Raw genomic sequence first — 19778 nt, 5'->3', positions numbered from 1 at the left:
TTTGAATAGTAAGTAGAAAATTTTTCAGACAACCTGCCATAGCTGCGCAGAAAGATCAATTTCGAAGGGTGCTAAGCCTTCATCATCAGTACGCTTTAGGCATGCTGCGCTAACCATTTTAGCTATACAGCGGTGGTTTGTTTGATTGGCAAATTTGCTGCTTCTATTCCTTTTTACCAACTATATTTATTCAGTGTTGCGCCATCTGGTTCAAATCACTGATAATGCTGGATTTTTGTTTATTGTCAATTACTTTGTTTGACATTCCCAAGTGCTCATGGTTTATTAACAATTGTTTTTGTTTTTATCGGCCTATTGATAAATCATTCAAGGTTCGATTCGAGCTCAAGGCCAGAACAATAATTTTTTTCTAATGATAATTATTGTTATTTTTTAATTTTTCTACTTACTATTAAAAATAACAATAATTATCATTAGAAAAAAATTATTGTTCTGGCCTTGAGCTCGATTCGAACCTTGAATGATTATGCGGAAGTGTTTAGATAATTATTTCATTTGGTAGTTGGCTCAACTTATCGTTCATAAAACAATATCTCTGTCACTCAACTGACGGAAACATGTTGCAACACATCAAGAAAAATTGCGTTCGTTGAAAGCGCCCTTCGCCACTTCCTTTACTAAGCATCTTACCAACAGATTTAAGACACAAATGTTCCATGAATGCATTATCTTCAACTATCCCAGTCAAATATTAAATTTGATAAGTCTTATTTTGTATTAAATTTCCAATCAAGTTATTTACAGTTGAAGAGCTTTATTAGTTAACATTTATTAATAAACAGAAAATCATAATACATAATAATACGCGCAATCAAACACACACACATATATATATGTTAATTCATTAGATACGTATACGAAAAGTAGATAGAAAATCTGGTGCACGTAGTATGACATGCTCGAATTCGAGAAATGATAATTTACCATCACCATCCACATCAGCTTCTTCTATTACCTTATCGGCAATCTGTTGATGTTCCTCTGGACTCAATTCATTCTTTGTCATTGTTGTAAGGCAAGACAAGAGGTCGCCATGCCCAATGAAGCCGTCCTGATCAAAATCTGTTAAAAGGAAGTTTGGGGAAAATGAAATTGAAGGAACATAGTACAGGTAAAATTGTCAAAAGCCAAAATGTAAAGGAGATATATATTTGTATGTATTTATGTTTGCACGGTTAAAAATTTTTGTTTAAATTATCAACGTTTTTGGTTTTAAATGCAGACCTTGCAAATATTGAAATATTTTGGTTAAAATTTTAGTTCAGAAAAGCTCCATTTTTCAAACTTCAGGACTTATATTTAAACGCGAATATATTGAAAATTGGGTTTACCGTCTCATAGTTTATAATATTGTAACGAATTTGCTGCAAATCCTCTTATTTGCCCCTTTTGCTAGGTTCGTATCGCTAAACTGTTGAATAAATAACTCCAATATTTAATAATGGAAAAATGGCCTTTATTAAAATGCTTCACAATAACACTCAAACTGTGCAACGAATAGCTTAATAACCAAACTGATAGCTCAAATGAAACTCCACTAATCAAAATAATACTGGTATTGCTCGCTAGATATCTTCTTAGTCGTAACTGCTGATCAACTCAAATCAAACTGAATTACTTCTTACTCGCTGGCGCCGCTTTTATAGTTTACGCTGCATACTTCTAGGCTCTTCGATTTCCAGAACTTACTAGTTGTTTCGGCTACAAAATCGCCAGCCACAACTACGTGCACAAATTATTGCTCACTCTTGTGACAACTCAGATAAGATATATGCATGTGTTTGTGCATTGCCGCTCCGCTGCTCGTATACGTACATATGTGTAGACGCAATTATTTATTCGTTTATGTAGATACATAAAGATTGAATTATTGAATGTTTGTAGTTTACAGTCTCTCGCGCGCACATAGGCATATAAGTAAATGCATCTGTGTGTGACATCTCTCTGGGCTGCCTTATATATGTGTATACTTGATTTAATTATTAACGTAAATACTGCTTGGCATGGCCTTAGCATCGCCTTAGTGATGGGATAATTTAGTGATGCTAATATCCGTGACAATATAGAAAAAAAACAAATTTTAAAACGCAGTACGGGTAAGATTTTTTGGTTTTAATTTTAAACTTTTCATCGAAAATTATATTTTTCAAGTGTCTGGACTAAAATAAAAACCAAGAAATATTTGGATTTGCTTAAAACTATTTAGTGGTTTTAAACGCAGTAAAAAAAAGCTTAAAATCAGCAGTATACTTCGCTAGATTTAAAAAATCTAAAATTTTTGACCGTGTGTACATATTCAGCAGTGAACACGAAAATAGCAGTGGTAATTTTTATCGAATTATTTTATTTTACTTAACTCAATAAAAACCTTCTAAGAGTTTTTTTAATTAACCTGTCAATCTCTATAACGTGTCAGAAAAAATTTCACGAAAATTTTGAAATTTTTGTTAAAAGTTTTCTAATTTTTTTTCGAGTAGTTAGTTTTGTAGCCCAATCACACACAAAGTACTCGTTATTGGTCTCTTAAAATTTGCATTTATATTTGACAATTTTTCCCCGAAAGTTGTTTCAGACTTTTCTAATAGAAATGGTACGGCGACATTTCAAACATATTTCGTAGCAATCCTTCCGATATGATTTTCAGGCAGCTGCGAAATAGTCCTAACATAAACACATAGAAGGAAAGATATACAGGATTTTTGAAAAAGGTGCAACCCTCTACTCACCCGAAAGACTTTTTTATGATATGATTCCTAAATGGTCTTGAAATACGGTCGAAAACAATTTCGAAATAATCTGGCAATGTTCCAAATATTTTAAATAGCAATTCTTCCGATATTATGCTCGAACATTCTCGAAATGGCACCGAAAACATTCCCAAAACGGTCCGAAATAGTCCTCATATATTCCTGAAAATAATCTCGAAACTATACTGGTAAATGTTGAAAATGTAAAAAAATGGTCTTTACGTTATTACTACGAAAATAGCCAAGAAACTGAACAGTCTGAAAAAGATATGGATCACAATCCCTATGCGATGCTGAAATAGTCCCAAAAACCTTGAAATATCCAGCAAAAGGTCCATTAAGTAATGCTGAAATGGTCTCTGAATAGTCCTGAAGAAACCAAGAAATAGTTCCGAAACTATTCCGAATACATTCCCGAAGTAAGTATCTGGGGTATTCCATCCCACTTCGACCAATTTTGAACCCGATCCCTTTAGAGTTGGCTGAAAGTTTTTCTTCTTTTTATACTCAGTTGAGCAGAGCTCACAGAGTATATTAAGTTTGATTGGATAACGGTTGGTTGTCCTAACATACATATATAAAGGAATCGAGATAGATATAGACTTCCATATATCAAAATAATCAGGATCGAAAAAAAATTTGATTGAGCCATGTCCGTCCGTCCGTCCGTCCGTTAACACGATAACTTGAGTAAATTTTGAGGTATCTTGATGAAATTTGGTATGTATGTTCCTGAGTACTCATCTCAGATCGCTATTTAAAATGAACGATATCGGACTATAACCACGCCCACTTTTTCGATATCGAAAATTTCGAAAAACCGAAAAAGTGCGATAATTCATTACAAAAGACAGATAAAGCGACAAAACTTGGTAGATGAGTTGAACTTATGACGCAAAATAGAAAATTAGTAAACTTTTGGACAATGGGCGTGGCACCGCCCACTTTTAAAAGAAGGTAATTTAAAATTTTTGCAAGCTGTAATTTGGCAGTCGTTGAAGATATCATGATGAAATTTGGCAGGAACGTTACTCTTATTACTATATGTCTGCTTAATAAAAATTAGCAAAATCGGAGAACGACCACGCCCACTTTTTAAAAAATGTTTTTTTTAAATTCAAATTTTAAAAGAAAAGTTAATATCTTTACAGTATATAAGTAAATTATGTCAACATTCAACTCCAGTAATGATATGGTGCAACAAAATACAAAAATAAAAGAAAATTTCAAAATGGGCGTGACTCCGCCCTTTTTCATTTAATTTGTCTACGATACTTTTAACGCCATAAGTCGAACAAAAATTAACCAATCCTTTTAAAATTTGGTAGGGGCATAAATTTTATGACGTTAACTATTTTCTGTGAAAATGGGTGAAATCGGTTGATGCCACGCCCAGTTTTTATACACAGTCGTACGTCTGTCCTTCCGCATGGCCGTTAACACGATAACTTGAGCAAAAATCGACATATCTTTACTGAACTTAGTTCACGTACTTATCTGAACTCACTTTATCTTGGTATAAAAAATGAACGAAATCCGACTATGACCACGCCCACTTTTTCGATATCGAAAATTATGAAAAATGAAAAAAATGGGATAATATATACCAAATACGAAAAAAGGGATGAAACATGGTAAGGTAATTGGATTATTTTATTAACGCGAAATATAACTTTAGAAAAAACTTTATAAAATGGTTGTGACACCCACCATATTAAGTAGAAGAAAATGAAAAAGTTCTGAAGGGCGAAATAAAAAACCCTTAAAATCTTGGCAGGTATTACATATATTGTAACGATTTTTACTTGCAAATCCTCTTATTTGCCCTTTTGCTAGGTTCGTATCGCTAAACTGTTGAATAAATAACTCCAATATTGAATAATGGAAAAATGGCCTTTATTAAAATACTTCACAATAACACTCAAACTGTGCAACGAATAGCTTAATAACCAAACTGATAGCTTAAAGGAAACTGACTTTCAAAATAATACTGCTATTGCTCGCTAGATATCGTCTTAGTCGTAACTGCTTGACAACTCAAATCAAACTGAATTACTTCTTACTCGCCTGCACCGCTTTTATAGTTTACGCTGCATACTTCTAGGCTCTTCGATTTCCAGAAGTTACTAGTTGTTTCGGCTACAAAATCGCCAGCCACAACTACGTGCACAAATTATTGCCCTCTCTTGTGACCACTCAGATAAGATATATGCCTGTGTTTGTAGTTTACAGTCTCCCGCACACACATAAGCGTATAAGTAAATTCATCGGTGTGTGACATCTCATCTCTCGCTGCCTTGTATGTAAATGTTGCTCGTCGGAATGTGTACATATGTGTAGACGCAAGTATTGATTCGTTTATGTAGATACATAATGATTGAATTATTGATGTGAATTCACGTCACTGCTTAGCATCGGCCTGGAGATGGCAGCACTCCTCAGTTTTGCTAATAATCGTAGCACTGCCCTCCGCCTAAGTCTGATCGTCCCGATCAGACAAATCTCCCAATCTAAACGCCGCTAGCATCTCCAAATGTACCACTCTTCTACTCCGTGGTTTCTCAATGCTTTGTATGCGGTAGATGGTATCACTGATCTTCTTCACAACCTTGTACGGGCCTTCCCAACTGCACCGAAATTTGGATGGAACACCTTTCCGCCGGTGAGGTTTATATAACAGTACCAAATCTCCCGCCAAGAAACCTTTCGAATTATTGTTCTCATGGTACCTGTGTTTCATCGTACCACTCAATACCCTGGTTCGTTCCTTCACACTCTGTTGTTTGGCCAATGAACCACTTCGTAGAGCTTGCGCTGTACGAATTTTCTTTGCATAATCGGTATCGTTCCCACATTTTACAACAGTAGTGCGCTCCGGCTTGAAACTGCCCTCGCATTCTTTCTCGGAAATTCGTTGCTTCGTTTTCCTGCGTCTTTTAGGTTTTTTCAATGCCAGTGTTTCTCTCGCAGGTACTTTTGATTTTGATTTATTTGGCCCATTCGTTTCAGCAACCTTTACCTTTGACTTTCGTGGCCTTTGTCGACTTTTCTCCACCAGTACTCTATTACTGCTGAAACCTTTTTCCAAACTGAAGTTAATTGGCACATCCTGGTTCTTATAATGCATCGCCCTTCTCCGCATATCGATCTTGATGTCATGGTCAACCAAGAAATCCACTCCCAATATAACTTCATCGACAATCTCCGCCACAACGAATTTGTGTAAAACCATGACCTTCCCAATTAAGACTTCACATATTACTTCTCCCTGGACTTGATTATACTCGCCAGTGACCGTACGCAACCTTGCTCCAGGTAACCGCTTTACTTTCCTGTTAACCAAATCAGATCGGATCAAGGAATGAGATGCGCCCGTGTCTACAGTCAGTACACGCTCCTTGCCATCCACATTCCCTCTGACGGTAAGACTGCTTAATTTCCTTCCAATTTGCGACACAGATATCACAGGACATTCAATAGCCCGGTCTAGCTCTCTACCTCTTACTCGCTCTTGCTCATCTCCTCCAGCTTTGCGTTTATGGCCACCCACATTATTGGAACTATTAGGACCAAGATCGCAATGACGTGCAATGTGACCTGGGTTGCCGCACTTGAAACATTTAATAACTCCGGCATTCTTCTGTTGAGATCTCTTCAGTGCTTCCAAAATTGTTTCTACCCACTCTGGCCTTTCTACTTCCACACGGCGTGCTTTGAAAACTGGCTTACACAGAAGCGACGCTGTTTCCTGAATCAGAGCTTGTGACACCGTTTCTGCGAATGTTGGCTTTGGGTTTGCGTATGTAGCTCGCTTTGTTTCGACGTCCCGTATGCAATTTATAAAGCTCTGAATCTTTACCCTTTCAGTGTATTCCACGGGTGCGTCCGCATTTGCGAGATGAGCTAACCTTTCAACATCCGAGGCAAACTCCTGCAAAGTCTCGTTAGCTTTTTGGTAGCGGTTTTGCAATTCTATTTGAAATATCTGTTTCCTGTGTTCGCTTCCGTATCGCCGTTCTACAGCAGCCATCAGTGCGTCATAACTGTTCCGTTCGTACTCTGGAATAGTCTGTAAGATTTCCGCGGCAGGCCCTTTCAGTGCCACGAACAGAGCTGCAACTTTATCTTCAGCATTCCATTGGTTCACTGCTGCGGTCTTCTCAAACTGTAGCTTAAAGACCTGAAAAGGAACAGAACCGTCAAAGGATGGTGTCTTTACCTTTGGATTACTCGTTGAAACTGCTGGGCGATTTAATTGCAACTCTTGTATACGACCTCTCAAAGCATCCACCTCGGCTTCGATTTTTTCCTCAAACTGCGTTATTTTCTCGTCCATACGTGCTTCGAGTTTTGATGATATACGCGCCTCTTGTGCTTCGAGTTGTACTGTTATGCGTGCCTCTTGTGCTTTCAGTTGTGTCTCCATTTTTGATGTAATCTGTGTCGACATTTCTGCCATACGCGTTTCTTGTGCTTCAATCTTCAATGTAATCTGTGTCGACATTTCTGACATACGCGTTTCTTGTGCTTCAATCTTGGATGTTATGCGTGTCTCCTGCGATTCCAGCTGAGATGACATGTTGGTCGATATTTGTGATGACATTTCTGTTATACGTGCCTCTTGCGCTTCCATCTTGGATGTTACTGTCGATGTTTGAGCAGTTATTGCAGCCAATATCATGTTCAAGTCTGTGCTGGTAACCGTCTGCGATGTTTCGTTTTTCTCTTCAATTTTTGTTGTTGTTTCGTCCCCATCAGGATAAAAGACAAACTCGTCCACATCAATTCCTTGCGACTCCATTACCTCTCGTAGCCGTGCTTGAAGTTCGATCTTATTGCCGGTTGTATTTAATCCACGGTTCTCCAACTCCTTTTTCAGTTGCTGGATCTTCAATTCACTGAACTTTGCCATGCCCAAGTTGTATTCCCAATCTTCGGAATTTATTCAACAATTCCTCTTCTGACACCAATTGTAACGATTTTTACTTGCAAATCCTCTTATTTGCCCTTTTGCTAGGTTCGTATCGCTAAACTGTTGAATAAATAACACCAATATTGAATAATGGAAAAATGGCCTTTATTAAAATACTTCACAATAACACTCAAACTGTGCAACGAATAGCTTAATAACCAAACTGATAGCTTAAAGGAAACTGACTTTCAAAATAATACTGCTATTGCTCGCTAGATATCGTCTTAGTCGTAACTGCTTGACAACTCAAATCAAACTGAATTACTTCTTACTCGCCTGCACCGCTTTTAAAGTTTACGCTGCATACTTCTAGGCTCTTCGATTTCCAGAAGTTACTAGTTGTTTCGGCTACAAAATCGCCAGCCACAACTACGTGCACAAATTATTGCCCTCTCTTGTGACCACTCAGATAAGATATATGCCTGTGTTTGTAGTTTACAGTCTCCCGCACACACATAAGCGTATAAGTAAATTCATCGGTGTGTGACATCTCATCTCTCGCTGCCTTGTATGTAAATGTTGCTCGTCGGAATGTGTACATATGTGTAGACGCAAGTATTGATTCGTTTATGTAGATACATAATGATTGAATTATTGATGTGAATTCACGTCACTGCTTAGCATCGGCCTGGAGATGGCAGCACTCCTCAGTTTTGCTAATAATCGTAACAATATAAATAAATTAGCGGTATCCAACAGATAATGTTCTGGGTCACCCTGGTCCACATTTTGGTCGATATATGGAAAACGCCTTCACATATACAACTAAGGGCCACTCCCTTTTAAAACTCTCATTAATACCTTTAATTTGATACCCATATCGTACAAACTCATTCTAGAGTCACCCCTGGTCCACCTTTATGGCGATATCTCGAAAAGGCGTCCACCTATAGAACTAAGACCCACGCCCTTTTAAAATACTCATTAACACCTTTCATTTGATACCCATATCGTACAAACATATTATAAACTCACCCCTGGTCCACCTTAATGGCGATATCTCGAAAGGGCGAACACCTATAGAACGAAGGCCCACTCCCTTTTAAAAATACTCATTAACTCCTTTCGTTTGATAACCATATTGCACAAAGAATTCTAGAGTCACCCCTGGCCCACCTTTATGGCGATATCTCGAAACGGCGTCCACCTATGGAACTAAGGATTACTCCCTTTTAAAAAACTCATTAACACCTTTCTTTTGATACCCATATTGTACAAACAAATCCTAGGGTCACCCCTGGTCCACCTTTATGGCGATATCTCGAAACGGCGTCCACCTATGGAACTGAGGATTACTCCCTTTTAAAATACTCATTAACGCCTTTCATTTGATACCCATACCGTACAAACAAATTCTAGGGTCACCCCTGGTCCACCTTTATGGCGATATCTCGAAACGGCGTCCACCTATGGAACTGAGGATTACTTCCTTTTAAAATACTCATTAACACCTTTCATTTGATACCCATATCGTACAAACGCATTCTAGAGTCACCCCAGGTCCACCTTTATGGCGATATCTCGAAAAGGCGACCACCTATACAACATCCACCACTCCCTTTTAAAACCCTCATTAATACCTTTAATTTGATACCCATATCGTACAAACACATTCTAGAGTCACCCCTGGTTCACCTTTATGGCGATATTTCGAAACGGCGTCCACCTATGGAACTAAGGATTACTCCCTTTTAAAATACTCATTAACACCATTCGTTTGATACCCATATTGTACAAACAAATTCTAGGGTCACCCCTGGTCCACCTTTATGGCGATATCTCGAAACGGCGTCCACCTATGGAACTGAGGATTACTTCCTTTTAATATACTCATTAACACCTTTCATTTGATACCCATATCGTACAAACGCATTCTAGAGTCACCCCAGGTCCACCTTTATGGCGATATCTCGAAAAGGCGACCACCTATACAACATCCACCACTCCCTTTTAAAACCCTCATTAATACCTTTAATTTGATACCCATATCTTACAAACACATTCTAGAGTCACCCCTGGTCCACCTTAATGGCGATATCTCGAAAAGGCGACTACCTATACAACAACCACCACTCCCTTTTAAAACCCTCATTAATACCTTTAATTTGATACCCATATCTTACAAACACATTCTAGAGTCACCCCTGGTCCACCTTAATGGCGATATCTCGAAAAGGCGACCACCTATACAACATCCACCACTCCCTTTTAAAACCCTCATTAATACCTTTAATTTGATACCCATATCTTACAAACACATTCTAGAGTCACCCCTGGTCCACCTTAATGGCGATATCTCGAAAAGGCGACTACCTATACAACAACCACCACTCCCTTTTAAAACCCTCATTAATACCTTTAATTTGATACCCATATCGTACAAACACATTCTTGAGTCACCCCTGGTCCACCTTTATGGCGATATCTCGAAAAGGCGACCACCTATACAACAACCACCACTCCCTTTTAAAACCCTCATTAATACCTTTAATTTGATACCCATATCGTACAAACACATTCTAGAGTCACCCCTGGTCCACCTTTATGGCGATATCTCGAAAAGGCGACTACCTATACACCAACCACCACTCCCTTTTAAAACCCTCATTAATACCTTTAGTTTGATACCCATATCGTACAAACACATTCTAGGGTCACCCATGATCCACCTTTGTGGCGATATCTCGAAACGGCGTCCACCTATGGAACTAAGGATTACTCCCTTTTAAAATACTCATTAACACCTTTCATTTGATACCCATATCGTACAAACGCATTCTAGAGTCAACCCTGATCCACCTTTATGGCTATATCCCTAAATGGCGTCCACCTATAGAACTATGGCCCACTCCCTCATAAAATACTCTTAAATGCCTTTCATTTGATATACATGTCATACAAACACATTCCAGGGTTTCCCTCGGTTCATTTTCCTACATGGTTATTTTCCCTTATGTTGTCACCATAGCTCTCAACTGAGTATGTAATGTTCGGTTACACCCGAACTTAACCTTCCTTACTTGTTCTAGCTTACGAAAGACGTTTTTCAGAAGTTTTTCAAATTTTTTCACCCAACTCAAAATAAGTTTTAAATATTTTGAAAAAAAACACCGTTTTTTCAAAATGCTATAACTTTTTCAAAAATTGACCGTTTGGGATCATTTTTTTTTTTTTTAATATGTTTTTTAAATGTAATTTTCGGAAAAAATACAAAAAAAATTTAAAGTTCTCGGTCCACTCCGGGATTAGTGGGGATGATTGCAGAATTGATTGAAGTTTTTTATGAGAAAAAAAGGGCGAAATTCGAAAAATCTCGAAAAACTGAAAAATTTGAAATTTTTTTGAATTTTTCCGAAAAGTACATTTAAAAACAAATTCAAAAAAAAAAAAAAAAAAAGGATCCTAAACGGTCAATTTTTGAAAAAGTTATAGCATTTTGAAAACAAAAACTATGTTTTTTTTTAAATTCATAACTTTTTTTGAGTTGGATGAAAAAATTTGAAAAACTTCTGAAAAACGTCTTTCGTAAGCTAGAAAAAGAAGAAAAACTTTCAGCCAATTCCAAAGGGATCGGGTTCAAAATTGGTCGAAATGGGATGGAATACCCCATATATTATACAAGTAAAAGTGGGGTTCTTTTGTTTGGGTGTCGGGATGACCAGCTGCCGACTTTTGACTCAATCACATCAGAACAGATGAAATAATTTACTAAAACTTCAATCACAGATGACTAATACTCAAAAACGATCTACTGATCACATTTTTTTGTAACCGAGTGTCCTGAAATTATCCCGAAATAACCTCGAAATTGCTCCGAAAACAAACCTACAATAATCCAGACTAAGTCCCGAAATGATAAAAATAATGTTGAAATAGTCTTGAAATGATCTATAAAACAACCCGAAGCGACGACGAGAACAATCCAGAAGTTATCCTGAAATGAGCCCAAAATAATCTCTAAAAAAGTTTCGAATAGAGCACACAAAAAAAGAAACAGCCACGAAATGATCCCGAGGAAGCCCCAAATAATCCGGATATGATCTAAAAATAGTAAAGTTTTCTTTCTGCAAATGAAAGACATACTCTATAAGTTACTTATCGTACCCGATCTTTTATATGGTACAGAAGCATGGACCATGAAAACATTAGATGAAGCGGCTTTGGAAGTGTTCCTAGAGAAAAGTCCTTCGAAACATTTACGGCGCTCTACGCGTTGGCAAGGCCGAGTACCGAAGAATATTAAGTGGTGAGATTTACGAGCATGAGATTTAAGCAGACATCAACATAGTCCACCAAACTAAATCTCAGCGGCCACGCTGTCAAGGCCATGTTATGCGAATGAAGGATAAAACTATTTAAGGACAAGATGCCTGAAGTTATAACGGCTAAAAGTAATAACCAAGATACTGTTCTCAAGGGGTGTATGGCCACACTAATTATTTTTCAAAAAAATTTATCCAGTACATCTTTCCACAATATAGTCTAAGATCCTATCGCGCAAGGCCAAAAGGGAGATCAAAATCTTTTGAAAGTAGTTTCATCAATTAGAAAAAATTCCAAGCAGGGTCAGCCCTCGCCAGTGGTTCGGCAAAAGCTCCGAGAATATCCCGCCATAGAAAGTTTCTTTTCGAACGTTCGTCTGTTTACAGATGCCGTCCAGAGTCGCCTTAAAACACCAATTTCTCGTCTCATCAATTTATAGGAAACATTAAAAATTATCGCGAGTTTGAATAGAGCTCAAGGCCTAACAATAATTATTTTATCATTATTATTGTTATAATATATTTTTTCTTAATTGAAAAAATTTATAAATTAGAATAGAAGAAAGAAAAAATTTAGACAACTGCCAAAGCTCGTTGTATAGATCCATTTCCGGAACTGCTAAATTCCTTCATCGGCAACGTTTAGGCGCCGCTGCTATAACCATTCAGCCATCACAGCAGTTTTTTGTTTGTCTTCATTATTCCTACATCAGTTTTCACAACTATTCTGTAACAGATGTCGCAGTGCTGTGAATATCAATTGGCAAGAACCAGAATTGAAGTAGGAATAATGAAGACAAACAAAAAACCGCTGTGATGGCTGAATGGTTATAGCAGCGGCGCCTAAACGTTGCCGATGAAGGAATTTAGCAGTTCCGGAAATGGATCTATACAACGAGCTTTGGCAGTTGTCTAAATTTTTTCTTTCTTCTATTCTAATTTATAAGTTTTTTCAATTAAGAAAAAATATATTATAACAATAATAATGATAAAATAATTGTTGTTAGGCCTTGAGCTCGATTCAAACACGCGATATTACAAATCAGTAGGCCGATATAACAACAAAAATTGTTAAAAATTATCGCGACTTTTCTCAAATTATCGAAAATATAAAAACAGAAGAATTTAATTACTGAATTTGAATAAAAATTGCCACAGGTATTTTCTTCTTCTTGTAGCACTGCTATTTTCGTTTTCGCTGCTGTACATGAAAGTTGATGCTGAGGTGCTCTCTGTTTTTGCTTGAAGTTAAATTAAATAGTGAATGTGTATGCAAATTCCGATGTGTGACAGCCCAAATGCAAGAACAAGCTCATGAACAAAAGTCTACAAACAGCCATACATGTGTAGCCATTTTACGAAATTGAATGAACTCAACTCTTACTATATGCACATAAGTTTATGATAAGGGAAATTATATTGTAACCCGGCAAGGAAAATCTCTAGGTCTGAAGGAGAGGGGCTTTGTGCAGTGTAAAGCGGCAATGTGTATGGGCTTGGTGGTCCAGATGTCGGAGGACTCGGTGAGAATGCGCGAAGTCTGCATATCATGGCGCTAAGTTTCCTCTTCACATCGTTTAAGGCCGTCAGCAACTGCAAGAGGTCTCTTCATGCCACGGACAACTTTTTAACGAGAAGGCAGACGAGTAGCCTTACAGAAATTAGTAACAATTGGTCCAAGAGGAAGTAGATTAAAATGGCGCCCTTCGCCGCAACCAATCAACCATACTCATGAACTAATTGTTTTACATGCAGGGTAATTTCATATGCAAATTTTCATGTGCACATATCCGTAGGTCTCATATCAACACGTTGACCTGCAAAGCTTATACCCAAAGTAATTTGCACGAAGGATCAAAGAGTATCTCTACGTGTGTGGCTCCCAAAAGCTGCAGGCAAAATCAGACGTATGGCATCATGCGCTTCATTTTCATTACAAATTTCTACATTTCTTACCCTTATAATGCATTAAAATTTGTAGTGATTACCTGCAGCAATGTAATTTCATTGCTATTCAGCTGTTATCAGGTTGTACGTGTAAATGTAGTCTACTTATAGGCGCATATACAACGCATGCAGCATACGATCATCTATTTACGTATGTATGTGTATATGTGAGTAAATTTGTTTGGATATTTATTTACATGTCATACCTTCCCTGCAATTTATTTAATTAGCATTGACGTTGCAAGTTACACTTGAAAATAGTTTCTTATGAATAAATACAAATAACTGTAAATAAATATTGAAGATATTGGATTATTTTTATACTCAGCTGAGCAGAGCTCACAGAGCATATTAATTTTGTTCCCAAAACGGTACCCTGTAACGGCATAAACTAATCGAGATAGATATAGACTTCTATATATAAAAATGATCTGGGCGAAAAAAGAAATTCATTTAGCCATGTCCGTCCGTCCGTCCGTCTGTCCGTATATATTCGATAACTTTAGTAAATTTTGAGGTATCTTGATGAAATTTGGTATGTAGGTTCCTAGGCACTCATCTCAGATAGCTATTTAAAATGAACGAAATCTGACTATAACCACGCTATCGATATCGAAAATTTCGAAAAATGAAAAAAAATGCCATAATTCTATACCAAATACGAAAAAAGGGATGAAACATGGTGATTGGAATGGTTTTTTGACGCAAAATATAACTTTAGGAAAAACTTAGTAAAATGGGTGTGACATCTACCATATTAAGTAGAAGGAAATGAAAAAGTTCTGCAGGGCGAAATCCAAAGCCCTTGGAATAATGGCAGGAATACTGTTCGTGGTATTACATATATAAATAAATTAGGGGTACCCGACAGATGATGTTCTGCGTCACCCTGGTCCGATATCTCGAAAATGCGTCCAACTATAGAACTATGGCCCACTCCCTTTTAAAATACTCTTTATTACCTTCCATTTGATACCAATGTCACACAAACACATTCCACGGTTACCCTAGGTTCATTTTCCTACATGGTGATTTTCTCTTATTTTGTCTCCAAAGCTCTCAGCTGAGAATGTAATGTTCGGTTACACCCGAACTTATCCTTCCTTACTTGTTATACATATTAAAGTACTAAAGAACAGACAAAGAGCTGGTTGCATATATTGCATATATCGGCATGTCTTCGATTTGTTATCTACGTGTTATCGGTTTGCAGTCGAAGTATTATCTAAGTATTTGTAACCAAACATATCGCTCATTTACTTCAATAGTGTCATAACTCAAAAAACACGACTTTTGAGTTAATAACATATGAACGTACCCAATATCATGATCTATGTATGTTGTATAAAAAAATCTTTGTGATCACTTAAAAATTTAACACGTGCTATAAAAATGAAAATGTGGCTTTATATGCGCAACATATGGCAGTTAAAATATTTGAATGACTCTCCTGGAAAATTGTGTTTTTTGAGTTATGGCACTATTGAAGTAAATCAGCGATATCCCGATCGCACTTCAAAAAAAGATTCCTAACTGGCTACTTCGGGCTCCCGACAACATTCTGAAAAGATCCTGAACGAGCACTGCTTGTTCCGTACATTTCAATTTACGATACAGCTGCCGTTTCGCAAACGTTATATAACAGTAAACTTTTGGAAAACGCCCAATTTCAAAATTTGTTCTAAAATAAACAATTCATTCACACTAAACTGACGTGCTCCGCGCCTTCTAACTGTCAAAGACTTCGCTATCGAAAACTTCTGAAGATAAAAAAGTTTGGAGTCTCGGAGAAAATCGAAGCCGCGAACTATAGTTCATCTTATGATTTATCAACAACAAGTTAGACTTTCGTACTCACGAATATAACGTATTACAACATATTTAATCATCTGCCTTCAGGGCTACGTTAAAAGCGAACGCAACAAGAAAAGTGTGTAAAAGCGTTTGCGAGTTGGAAAAGGAAGATAGAGATAGTGATAGAAGGAGCGCGGGAGGGTGAAGCAGAGGACGCTAAAGAGAAAAGGGGGGATGGAAAAAACGGTGGATGTAGAAAGAGGCGCAGAGGAAGGTGTAAATAAAAGAATAAAGATAAGGGGAAGACAGGGACAGTAAGAGGTAAAAACTTATTAAAAGTTATGCAGCGAGACCAAGGTTAGGGCAGAAAAATGTTTGCCGACTCTGCTAGTTTTATTATATATTTATTATAAGTTGTAAAAATGTATATGTAGATAATTTAATAATAGTAATTATTTATTATTAATTTTGTTTCGTGTGTTTCTCATGCGGGTTTAATTCATTTCATGGGGTTCGAACGCGGTCATTAAATTATTAATTTAACTTGAAATCTTAAATGTTTTACTGAATGTTGTTGGACATTCTCCGAAGGTTTTGGGGGTGTTGTCGATGTTGATGGTCCTTTCCCGGATGCAGGTGTGGTACGGTCCCGTAACAAGCACCAGTAAGGTACTAGCCCGACAATCTCGGGAAGGATTTAGTATGACCATAGACACCTTCTAGGCCATACCGCCCTCCCACCCCGTAGATAAATGAGGAACTTGGGGCCGCCAGAGCCTCGCCTGCTAAACAAACCCGAACAGGATTCGGCTTGGAGGAGCTATAAATTGCGCTGGCAACCCCTTGAAAGGGTTGTGCTACACAACCTCTTCAATCAATTTGGTATTTTAGTCGCTCTTACGGCAGGCATACTTCCCGGGCGTATAATCTAAGCCGCTTTACCCGCTGAATTCCATTTACGGTAATCGGAAATCTAGATAAAATTCAAAACTGTCTTGAATATTTGTGAGAAAATCGTCAGTCTCTGCGTCAACATTACACCAGATGGCATACTATTTATTATACACACAAATATCATACACACAAATATCATACCAATTGACATACTAGTTAGTTTATGCAACGATATGTTGATAACAGCATTCATCGGGCGCGACCAACCGATGATATTCACCGACTCAGTGTGGATTGGGCTTAGGCTATTTTTAAGTCAGGCGACAAAACCGGTGACGCGTCGCACATAAGCAGTCGTTTAGTTGCCTTGCAAAATGTGCTGACAGCAAGTGCCTTAAGGATTTTGTTGTGGCTTTGTACTTTAGATATGCTTTCGGAGGCATGGGCCTTGAAGGTGAGAGTATTATCGAATGTCACCTCTAATATCTTTGGCTGACTGACAGTCGGTAGCGTAACGCCGTTGACGTGAATGTCTATCATTGCGCCATCTGTTCCTTAAATATCTTAAACAGAGTGGCCGTGAACTTAATCGGCAATAGTTTCAGATGGCGCGAGATGAAGAAAAAAAACAGAAAAACTGGGTGGATAACTATTAATTTTGGAAACTAATTCGTCTATTGAGGAGCCAGGGCCAGTTGCCATTATAGTGCAGTCGTCGGCATAGGATATGTTGTTACCTCATTCTGATGGCGAAGGGAGCTTTGATATGTATAAATTAAATAGAATCGGGTATAGAACATCACCCTGCACCACCCCTTGTTTAATGCTCCTATGTTTTTAGGTTTCGCTCATATAACTTGCTTTCATTCTTTTCAGACAAGGGATGAACATTAGGCCGGGTCGATTTGTAGGGAGGCAAAAAAATCGCCCATTGCTCTGTGAAAATCATATTCTAGGGATCAAAATAAGAAACTTTGCCGAAGGAACCATACCTCTAAAATGAATTCTGATGCCCCCCCCCCCCCCCTTTGGGTCGAACTTTTGGGTAGGGGCAATTTCAATTCTACCTGCTGTGTCTTGTGGTGGCTTAATACACGGTCGTTAACTGTGTCAAACGTTTTCGACAGGGCAAGTGCCACGAGCGCTGTCCTATGATGAAGTTTTGGGTGTTTCAGTCCGCAATTTACCAGGGTGTTAATGGCGTTAAGCGCGGTGATAGCGATATGCCTTTTGCGGAAGCCATGCTGATGGCTGGCTAACCGAAGACTTGCGTTTAAAATGAAGGAAGCAGAACCATTTCCAACGTCTTCGCTACTTAGTAAAGGAATGATAACAACTTACCATCGTTAGCTGGGTTTTTAGGCTTTGGTAGTGGGATTCTCTGTTCAATTCTTCATTACTTTGCAATGGAAAACGCAAAAATGGCAAGTAGAAAACGTGCGTCAGGTATCTGATGTCCTTATGCTCAAGGTGTTTTGCATCGGCGTGGTTATTCCGTTTGGGCCTATTGATTTAGAAGATTTGGTCTTTTAATGGCTTCACTAATCTGCAGAAGTAACGGAGAAGTATCCTCTGATCGTGTTTGTGTTTATGTGCCCGTTGATTTGTACGACGTCTAGCCTTGTTAATTGAAGTATGCATTGCAAATTGCCGACAGAAAGCTTTCACCCATTTCATAGATTCCGACAGACAAAGTTCTTGTCAATGAACGATCCAACCACTAACCAGTGTGAATAGCCCCAAAAAGTTCTAGTCAATGAACTAGAATATTTGCTGACTACCTTGTCTTTTGACTGCAGGGTATTTTTGGTCACCGCAGGTTTTCTTACTCACGTTCATCATACGCCATGGTGGAAGCTGAGCAAAATAGTGTAACGAATTTACTGAAATTCCGCTTCTTCCAAATCTTCTACTAACGTTCGAATCACTAAACTGTTGAATAAATAACTCCAATATTCAATAATGCAAAATGGCCTTTATTAAAGTACTTCACAATAACACTGATACTCCACAACCAATAGCTTGCTCAAATCGAACTGATAGTCGCGCCTCTACTGTTGCTGCTTTTATACTGTGCGATTTTTCGTACGCATCTTCTACGTGCTTCCATTTCTAGAATTAACTAGTTGGTTATCAGCTATAAAATTACTACATTTATAGCTTCTCATATGGCCGTGTATGTGTGAACACAATTATAATTGCATACTTTTGGGAGCATCTCAGATAAGATATCTGCATGCGTTTGTGCGTCTCTTCTCCGCTGCGTGTACGTACATATGTGTAGACATAATGATTGATCTATTGATGTGCATACAAGTCACTGCTTAGCATCGCCTTAGAGATGATAGTATCCCTAAGTGTTAATATTCGTCACAATAGCATACAGTTACACTCTCATATCATCATAACTAAAATTTTTGTAAAATTCCTATTCTGCCGGCCATAGCCAAGAGGCAGTAAAGTGTGAAAAGTTAAATTGTAGAAAATTTAACTTTTATTTGGGAAATTTAAGGTTTTTTAAGTAAACATTAAAATTAAAAGTTTGTTTTATTTTTCAATGTGAATTTTAAGTGAGTTTTTGTTTAGTTAATGAGTAAATTGAGATCACAGAAATTAATTGGCATTAAAATTGCAAAAAGGCAGTAAGTGCACTTTACTGCCTTTTTGACATGGACGGCGGTATTGAGTGTGTACATTTTCTTTTGAAACAAATTTTACATGTATGCGTGGCGACTGTCTTTAAATTGAAACCAGGGACGGAAAATAAGTAGGAATGGGAGAATTCCCTCCGGGTCGGGGTTTCTCAGGGGGGTCGCGATTTAGAGGTACTAAGACATTTTTTTTTAATTCAGAAGAGTCTTTAGTTGTTCCATATGCAAATTTTAAGCCGAATTTCAAAAGCAACGATTATTGATAATGATTTTTTGCGTGGGCCTGAGGAGACAATAAAAACATCAAACAAAACTGTATGTTTACATGAATCCGAAATCGTAAAGTTTTCGTGGTGACACTGATGCACGTTCATCTTCAAAATGTCTTCCAACAATACCACCAATCCTGTATCAAAGTCCAGATTATTTAAACGACTTCGATATCGGTACCGTAAATAACGAGTATTTGCGATCTGAAGAAGTCAACGAA

At 37.8% G+C, this 19778-nt stretch overlaps 1 protein-coding gene across 1 annotated transcript in view; it reads right to left on the bottom strand.

Annotated features, from left to right (window-relative positions):
* Nucleotides 1-832: 832 nt before the first annotated feature.
* Nucleotides 833-19778, bottom strand: part of Cib2 (Calcium and integrin binding family member 2) — a 41731-nt gene continuing 22785 nt past the window's right edge. The window contains exon 6 of the mRNA XM_067775284.1: nucleotides 833-1083. Within this exon, the coding sequence (XP_067631385.1) occupies nucleotides 866-1083 (218 nt within the window). The 3' untranslated portion in view covers nucleotides 833-865. The remainder of the gene's footprint in view (nucleotides 1084-19778) is intronic.

The sequence above is a fragment of the Eurosta solidaginis genome, chromosome 3 (genome assembly GCF_040869045.1).
Source record: "Eurosta solidaginis isolate ZX-2024a chromosome 3, ASM4086904v1, whole genome shotgun sequence".
Classification (NCBI taxonomy): Eukaryota; Metazoa; Arthropoda; class Insecta; order Diptera; family Tephritidae; genus Eurosta; species Eurosta solidaginis.
The sequence above is the reverse complement of the archived record's forward strand: the minus strand, read 5'-3'. Positions and strand labels throughout refer to the sequence as shown.